Source organism: Portunus trituberculatus, chromosome 28 (assembly GCF_017591435.1).
Source record: "Portunus trituberculatus isolate SZX2019 chromosome 28, ASM1759143v1, whole genome shotgun sequence".
NCBI classification, from domain to species: Eukaryota; Metazoa; Arthropoda; class Malacostraca; order Decapoda; family Portunidae; genus Portunus; species Portunus trituberculatus.
The window spans coordinates 3,335,957-3,344,769 of NC_059282.1; the positions used below are offsets into that span (position 1 = coordinate 3,335,957).

The 8,813-nt window shown below is 60.7% G+C and overlaps 1 protein-coding gene and 1 non-coding gene across 4 annotated transcripts; both read right to left on the reverse strand.

Moving 5' to 3' along the window:
* Window positions 1-675: 675 nt before the first annotated feature.
* On the reverse strand, window positions 676-6,746 carry LOC123510126 (RNA-binding motif protein, Y chromosome, family 1 member F/J-like). 3 transcript variants are annotated; one of them, XM_045264958.1, is made up of 3 exons: window positions 6,696-6,746; window positions 6,260-6,474; window positions 676-1,094 (listed from the first exon to the last, which is right to left on the reverse strand). In XM_045264958.1, exons 1-3 carry the CDS (start codon window positions 6,738-6,740, stop codon window positions 737-739), a joined length of 618 nt encoding a protein of 205 aa, XP_045120893.1. In that variant the 5' UTR covers window positions 6,741-6,746; the 3' UTR covers window positions 676-736. The 3 variants fall into 3 exon arrangements, with proteins under 3 accessions (XP_045120893.1, XP_045120892.1, XP_045120891.1); XM_045264957.1 differs by lacking the exons at window positions 6,260-6,474; window positions 6,696-6,746 and adding exons at window positions 1,250-1,525; window positions 1,742-1,885 and having other exon boundaries at window positions 676-1,144; XM_045264956.1 differs by lacking the exons at window positions 6,260-6,474; window positions 6,696-6,746 and adding an exon at window positions 1,742-1,885 and having other exon boundaries at window positions 676-1,525.
* Window positions 6,747-8,054: 1,308 nt separating this feature from the next.
* Trnal-caa lies at window positions 8,055-8,128 on the reverse strand. Its single transcript has one exon. It is a non-coding gene; the product is annotated as a tRNA-Leu (tRNA).
* Window positions 8,129-8,813: the final 685 nt, after the last annotated feature.

An 8,813-nucleotide genomic window follows, 5' to 3' on the forward strand; every position in this document is an offset into this window, starting at 1 on the left:
GAGAAGCGATGACTGATGTTAGCTAATATTCTCGATGAGTTCCAATTAAGTTTCAAACCGAGATCAAATGTGTAGGATGGATTTCATTGATGTTCTAAAGAATTCCTATTAGACAGCGTGTTTAGTCGTGCTTCTGTTCTAGTGAAAACAGCGTTGTGTCTCCGGAAGTGTGCCTCGCCATTACTGATGTTGGTAAGTGAAAGAGCATAACACACACCTAAACAATGATATGCCTCAGTAAATCGAGTAGATGAACATGTCTCCCTTCTTTGTAGATATCAAGACGAAGTTAGTGTACTGCCACTGAAGCGAAAAGTACACAACAATCTTAAAGTCAGGGACATACGTAACATCCTACCGTCACGCTGGTCTAAAGGCTCTTGGTACCTTGCAGGATCTCAAAAAATGTTAGGGTTAAGTGCACCTCAGTCAATGAAGGAACGAAAGGGGAAAAGGTTAAAACATCCTTCAGATCGAAAGCTTTTATGTCCAAAAAGCTTACTTTGGTAATGGGTTCAGATAAAACTATTAACGCTTTAAAAATAAAATGTTTAGACAGAGAGAGAGAGAGAGAGAGAGAGAGAGAGAGAGAGAGAGAGAGAGAGAGAGAGAGAGAGAGAGAGAGAGAAAGATTGAAATCAACAATTTTTTTGTTATGGTGACAAACACAAAGTATGGAGGAGCGGTTTTTTTTATTTGACGTATTTGTTTACATTTTTGGACAGTCGACAACGCCTTAATGACCGTATCTTCCATAGCCGTGAGAGTAGTAAGTAGGGGTGTAGTAGCTTGAAGAACTGCCATGAGCGAAGCCAGGCTCGGCGTCAGCCTCGGGCTCTGCGCTCCTCTTGTGGCGGAGACCATATGAATGGTAGTAAGGGCGCCTTACAGAGTAGCCATAGTTGGAATATCCGTAGCCAGGCTCGGCGTCAGCCTCGGGCTCTGCGCTCCTCTTGTGGCGGAGACCATAGGAAGAGTAGTAAGGGCGCCTTACAGAGTAGCCATAGCTGGAATATCCGTAGCCAGGCTCGGCGTCAGCCTCGGGCTCTGCGCTCCTCTTGTGGCGGAGACCATAGGAATGGTAGTAAGGACGCCTTACAGAGTAGCCATAGTTGGAATATCCGTAGCCAGGCTCGGCGTCAGCCTCGGGCTCTGCGCTCCTCTTGTGGCGGAGACCATAGGAATGGTAGTAAGGACGCCTTACAGAGTAGCCATAGTTGGAATATCCGTAGCCAGGCTCGGCGTCAGCCTCGGGCTCGGGCTCTGCGCTTCTCTTGTGGCGGAGACCATAGGAAGGGTAGTAGGGTTGCCTTACAGAGTGGCCATAGCTGGAATATCCGTAGCCAGGCTCGGCGTCAGCCTCGGGCTCGGGCTCTGCGCTCCTCCCGTAGCGGTTATGATGACCGTAGTAGCCGCTATGCACGATGACGGGCTGGTACCGTCTCACGAAACCGGCAGCAGCCTCAGGCTCGGGCTCTCCGCTCACTGCTAGGAGGCAAAAGCCCGCAATAACGGTTGCTACAGCCTGTCAGGAAAAGGGAAACATCAGTCTTCATCAAACACTATATATACTCACCAACTCTCGGGACAGACAGCCGAGCCTCATCCCTGTCACCCTCACATAACAGACCAACAAGCAAAGGTCTTTATATTCTCACAACCTGCGTCACAGCACAACAACAGGGTGATAAGCGTCAACAAGCAGACTTGTTGCTGAAGGCAGCTAGGTATGTGCACTCACCGCGATCTTCATGTCGACCAGGTGTGGGGGACCAGCTTCGACTGTGCCCTGCGCTGCCGCCGCACTCCCTTATATACCGCGCTGCGCATCGCCAAGGCCAGGAGGCGGTTTTCTCTTTCCTTAGGCTGGTGGGGTTTTCCGCATTACTAACTCGTGTTATCATTTGCTACAACACACCTACACCCTCGCATCGCCGATCTTTTTCATTTTCTATGTCACTGTCTGCATATATGACACATTCATTTGCCTCCTGTCATAGACACAATGGCAAAACATACAAAAAAAAGACATTTCATTATGGAATGACTTCATAAAATAAGGGAGGGAAGCATTAACATTAGCGTAGAGAAAACAGGAATTAGAGAGTGAGGCAAGCTGTCATACACAATAATTAAACGCATCGAATCATGAATATCAACAATTTGTATAGGTTCAGTCGACATACGAAATGATCCAAAGTAACAAGAAGGGTAGTCGCAGCTTCGGATGCTACCTGCTTTATCTTAATATGCAATGACATTGACAGTCAGAATATGCAAGAGACTTGAAACTATTGATAAACATGATTCAAATGCAATACTCAAGTGAGCTCTCAGACATCTATAGGATCAGAATCAGCGATCAGTGACACTGGCATTCTCATGGCAGGACACACCATGAGCTCATATCTAAGCCAGAAGAGGAATGAAGACTCGCATACAGTCCTATCATCGAAACACAGATTTACACATTTGCCTGCATCACGTTTGCATCAAATCTATCACTCTGGAACAAAGAAAACAGTTACTAAGTTGCGGGCAAGTTTTGTGTTCGAGGAATGGGTAAAACTGTGAAATCAGTGAGACACAAATGTGTAATTTTTAAAAATTTGACATTGGCAGACTTTAAAAAACTATCTGCGCAATTTTAATTGCGTAGTGGATTAAGGTGGTGAGCGCGCTCCCCCCCCCCCCCCCCCCCCCCCCCCCCCCCCCCCCCCCCCCCCCCCCCCCCCCCCCCCCCCCCCCCCCCCCCCCCCCCCCCCCCCCCCCCCCCCCCCCCCCCCCCCCCCCCCCCCCCCCCCCCCCCCCCCCCCCCCCCCCCCCCCCCCCCCCCCCCCCCCCCCCCCCCCCCCCCCCCCCCCCCCCCCCCCCCCCCCCCCCCCCCCCCCCCCCCCCCCCCCCCCCCCCCCCCCCCCCCCCCCCCCCCCCCCCCCCCCCCCCCCCCCCCCCCCCCCCCCCCCCCCCCCCCCCCCCGGGGGGGGGGGGGGGGGGGGGGGGGGGGGGGGGGGGGGGGGGGGGGGGGGGGGGGGGGGGGGGGGGGGGGGGGGGGGGGGGGGGGGGGGGGGGGGGGGGGGGGGGGGGGGGGGGGGGGGGGGGGGGGGGGGGGGGGGGGGGGGGGGGGGGGGGGGGGGGGGGGGGGGGGGGGGGGGGGGGGGGGGGGGGGGGGGGGGGGGGGGGGGGGGGGGGGGGGGGGGGGGGGGGGGGGGGGGGGGGGGGGGGGGGGGGGGGGGGGGGGGGGGGGGGGGGGGGGGGGGGGGGGGGGGGGGGGGGGGGGGGGGGGGGGGGGGGGGGGGGGGGGGGGGGGGGGGGGGGGGGGGGGGGGGGGGGGGGGGGGGGGGGGGGGGGGGGGGGGGGGGGGGGGGGGGGGGGGGGGGGGGGGGGGGGGGGGGGGGGGGGGGGGGGGGGGGGGGGGGGGGGGGGGGGGGGGGGGGGGGGGGGGGGGGGGGGGGGGGGGGGGGGGGGGGGGGGGGGGGGGGGGGGGGGGGGGGGGGGGGGGGGGGGGGGGGGGGGGGGGGGGGGGGGGGGGGGGGGGGGGGGGGGGGGGGGGGGGGGGGGGGGGGGGGGGGGGGGGGGGGGGGGGGGGGGGGGGGGGGGGGGGGGGGGGGGGGGGGGGGGGGGGGGGGGGGGGGGGGGGGGGGGGGGGGGGGGGGGGGGGGGGGGGGGGGGGGGGGGGGGGGGGGGGGGGGGGGGGGGGGGGGGGGGGGGGGGGGGGGGGGGGGGGGGGGGGGGGGGGGGGGGGGGGGGGGGGGGGGGGGGGGGGGGGGGGGGGGGGGGGGGGGGGGGGGGGGGGGGGGGGGGGGGGGGGGGGGGGGGGGGGGGGGGGGGGGGGGGGGGGGGGGGGGGGGGGGGGGGGGGGGGGGGGGGGGGGGGGGGGGGGGGGGGGGGGGGGGGGGGGGGGGGGGGGGGGGGGGGGGGGGGGGGGGGGGGGGGGGGGGGGGGGGGGGGGGGGGGGGGGGGGGGGGGGGGGGGGGGGGGGGGGGGGGGGGGGGGGGGGGGGGGGGGGGGGGGGGGGGGGGGGGGGGGGGGGGGGGGGGGGGGGGGGGGGGGGGGGGGGGGGGGGGGGGGGGGGGGGGGGGGGGGGGGGGGGGGGGGGGGGGGGGGGGGGGGGGGGGGGGGGGGGGGGGGGGGGGGGGGGGGGGGGGGGGGGGGGGGGGGGGGGGGGGGGGGGGGGGGGGGGGGGGGGGGGGGGGGGGGGGGGGGGGGGGGGGGGGGGGGGGGGGGGGGGGGGGGGGGGGGGGGGGGGGGGGGGGGGGGGGGGGGGGGGGGGGGGGGGGGGGGGGGGGGGGGGGGGGGGGGGGGGGGGGGGGGGGGGGGGGGGGGGGGGGGGGGGGGGGGGGGGGGGGGGGGGGGGGGGGGGGGGGGGGGGGGGGGGGGGGGGGGGGGGGGGGGGGGGGGGGGGGGGGGGGGGGGGGGGGGGGGGGGGGGGGGGGGGGGGGGGGGGGGGGGGGGGGGGGGGGGGGGGGGGGGGGGGGGGGGGGGGGGGGGGGGGGGGGGGGGGGGGGGGGGGGGGGGGGGGGGGGGGGGGGGGGGGGGGGGGGGGGGGGGGGGGGGGGGGGGGGGGGGGGGGGGGGGGGGGGGGGGGGGGGGGGGGGGGGGGGGGGGGGGGGGGGGGGGGGGGGGGGGGGGGGGGGGGGGGGGGGGGGGGGGGGGGGGGGGGGGGGGGGGGGGGGGGGGGGGGGGGGGGGGGGGGGGGGGGGGGGGGGGGGGGGGGGGGGGGGGGGGGGGGGGGGGGGGGGGGGGGGGGGGGGGGGGGGGGGGGGGGGGGGGGGGGGGGGGGGGGGGGGGGGGGGGGGGGGGGGGGGGGGGGGGGGGGGGGGGGGGGGGGGGGGGGGGGGGGGGGGGGGGGGGGGGGGGGGGGGGGGGGGGGGGGGGGGGGGGGGGGGGGGGGGGGGGGGGGGGGGGGGGGGGGGGGGGGGGGGGGGGGGGGGGGGGGGGGGGGGGGGGGGGGGGGGGGGGGGGGGGGGGGGGGGGGGGGGGGGGGGGGGGGGGGGGGGGGGGGGGGGGGGGGGGGGGGGGGGGGGGGGGGGGGGGGGGGGGGGGGGGGGGGGGGGGGGGGGGGGGGGGGGGGGGGGGGGGGGGGGGGGGGGGGGGGGGGGGGGGGGGGGGGGGGGGGGGGGGGGGGGGGGGGGGGGGGGGGGGGGGGGGGGGGGGGGGGGGGGGGGGGGGGGGGGGGGCGCCAAGGCCAGGAGGCGGTTTTCTCTTTCCTTAGGCTGGTGGGGTTTTCCGCATTACTAACTCGTGTTATCATTTGCTACAACACACCTACACCCTCGCATCGCCGATCTTTTTCATTTTCTATGTCACTGTCTGCATATATGACACATTCATTTGCCTCCTGTCATAGACACAATGGCAAAACATACAAAAAAAAGACATTTCATTATGGAATGACTTCATAAAATAAGGGAGGGAAGCATTAACATTAGCGTAGAGAAAACAGGAATTAGAGAGTGAGGCAAGCTGTCATACACAATAATTAAACGCATCGAATCATGAATATCAACAATTTGTATAGGTTCAGTCGACATACGAAATGATCCAAAGTAACAAGAAGGGTAGTCGCAGCTTCGGATGCTACCTGCTTTATCTTAATATGCAATGACATTGACAGTCAGAATATGCAAGAGACTTGAAACTATTGATAAACATGATTCAAATGCAATACTCAAGTGAGCTCTCAGACATCTATAGGATCAGAATCAGCGATCAGTGACACTGGCATTCTCATGGCAGGACACACCATGAGCTCATATCTAAGCCAGAAGAGGAATGAAGACTCGCATACAGTCCTATCATCGAAACACAGATTTACACATTTGCCTGCATCACGTTTGCATCAAATCTATCACTCTGGAACAAAGAAAACAGTTACTAAGTTGCGGGCAAGTTTTGTGTTCGAGGAATGGGTAAAACTGTGAAATCAGTGAGACACAAATGTGTAATTTTTAAAAATTTGACATTGGCAGACTTTAAAAAACTATCTGCGCAATTTTAATTGCGTAGTGGATTAAGGTGGCGGAGACCATAGGAAGAGTAGTAAGGGCGCCTTACAGAGTAGCCATAGCTGGAATATCCGTAGCCAGGCTCGGCGTCAGCCTCGGGCTCTGCGCTCCTCTTGTGGCGGAGACCATAGGAAGAGTAGTAAGGGCGCCTTGCAGAGTAGCCATAGTTGGAATATCCGTAGCCAGGATCGGCGTCAGCCTCGGGCTCTGCGCTCCTCTTGTGGCGGAGACCATAGGAAGGGTAGTAGGGGTGCCTTACAGAGTAGCCATAGCTGGAATATCCGTAGCCAGGCTCGGCGTCAGCCTCGGGCTCGGGCTCTGCGCTCCTCCCGTAGCGGTTATGATGACCGTAGTAGCCGCTATGCACAATGACGGGCTGGTACCGTCTCACGAAACCGGCAGCAGCCTCAGGCTCGGGCTCTCCGCTCACTGCTAGGAGGCAAAAGCCCGCAATAACGGTTGCTACAGCCTGTCAGGAAAAGGGAAACATCAGTCTTCATCAGACACTATATACATATACTCACCAACTCTCGGGACACACAGCCGAGCCCCATCCCTGTCACCCTCACATAACAGACCAACAAGCAAAAGGTCTTTATATTCTCACAACCTGCGTCACAGCACAACAACAGGGTGACAAGCGTCAACAAGCAGACTTGCTGCTGAAGGCAACTACGTATGTGCACTCACCGCGATCTTCATGTCGACCAGGTGTGGGGGACCACACCCTCGCATCGCCGATCTTTTTCATATCCCACATTTATAACTGCATACATGGCATATTAATTTGCATCCAGCAGTTTTTTTGGGGATTTTCTTCAGTAAATAAATAAAAAGAATCTCCAACTTACTTATTTCTGTACTTAGTGATAAAATGTACATAGATCATTAATGAGATGACAGAATTGCAACAAATAATATAATCAAAGATAAGGAAATTATTCAATGTCCCTCCTCTCTAATCTTAATTACCTCAGATATTTGAATGTTTTGCAGGCAGAGAGAGAGAGAGAGAGAGAGAGAGAGAGAGAGAGAGAGAGAGAGAGAGAGAGAGAGAGAGAGAGAGAGAGAGAGAGAGAGAGAGAGAGAGAGAGAGAGAGAGAGAGAGAGAGAGAGAAAACATTTAATCAGTTAACCATATTCTCATACCCCACCGCCTCCCTCCCTCACACAAACCTCATTGAAAAGAATGGTATTTTAGCAAAGGAATTTTCATCGCGTGCAACCTTAAATATAACACGTTGTGATGACGGTTAAGGAGGTCATGAGGAGGATTAACTTCTTTACACATGAAATAGTAATGTGTGTGCACGGAAATTATTTTCTTGTGCGTGTGTGTGTGTGTGTGTGTGTGTGTGTGTGTGTGTGTGTGTGTGTGTGTGTGTGTGTGTGTGTGTGTGTGTGTGTGTGTGTGTGTGTGCATGCGTATGTGTGTGTGCATGTGCCTGTTCATATGTGTCTTATTCACCTCGGTTGCCTGTTGGTCACCCAGCCAGTCTTCCCCATTACGGAGCGAGCTCAGAGCTCATAGACCGATCTTCGGGTAGGACTGAGACCACATCACACACTCCACACACCGGGATAGCGAGGACACAACCATTCGAGTTACATCCCGAACCTATTTACTGCTAGGTGAACAGGGGCCACACATAAAGAGCCGCGCCCATTTGCCTTGCCGCTTACCGGGACTCGATCTCGGCCCTCTCGATTGTGAGTCGAGCGTGCTAACCACTACACTAGACGGTGTGTGTGTGTGTGTTTGCGTGTGTGTGTGTGAGAGAGAGAGAGTGTGCATGTGTAAGTGCATGTGCCTGTTCGTGTGTGTGTGTGTGTGTGTGTGTGTAATTCACCTCCTTGGTCGCCTGCTGGTCACCCAGCCAGTCTTCCCCATTACGGAGCGAGCTCAGAGCTCATAGACCGATCTTCGGGTAGGACTGAGACCACATCAAAACACAACACACACCGGGAAAGCGAGGCCACAACCCCTCGAGTTACATCCCGTACCCTAGGTGAATAGGCGCCACACATTAAGAGGCTTGCCCATTTGCCTCGCCACTTACCGGGACTCGAACCCGGGCCTCTCGATTTTGAGTCGAGCGTACTAACCACTATACTACGTGGGGTGTGTGTGTGTGTGTGTGTGTGTGTGTGTGTGTGTGTGTGTGTGTGTGTGTGTGTGTGTGTGTGTGTGATGATTTTGTTTTCCTGTGATTAATCTTTTTCGTGGAATTTTTCTTCTTTTTCCACAATTCTTAATATAAAAAGAGGAAACACATACGTGCTGACATTATGACTATCACAAACTTGAAGAGTGAACTAATATTGGAATGTGATGACGGATTGGTTCTTGGAATGGTAGAGTTTAGCAATTAATCAGAATGAGAACGTGAATCTTTTATAATGATATAAACGTCGTCTCATAGTAACACATTAATATCATATCAAATAAAACCCCTTGAAAAAAAAAAAACTCGTAGCTTGGGGAGGAAAACTGAATACATGGGTGAAATTCAAGTGACCAGCTGCTGACCTGATTAAAGATACTGGCATATTAGATTCCAGTGCTAACATTCTTGCATAAACAGCGTCGAAGGGAAAGTTAATTTGAATTTGTCGCCCCAAAAGAATGAAGAAATCTCTTCTCATACTACGGAGGAAGGAAATGTAAGTTATTTTCTTTCATTCGGAAATTAAATCTTTTGAAGACTTGAGGAAGAAAAGATATATTCAAATAACTTTCACTTAAATAATCGCAGAAATATCATGAAATATAACTAAAGATAAAGCAAATTTATGCCTTTTATTATC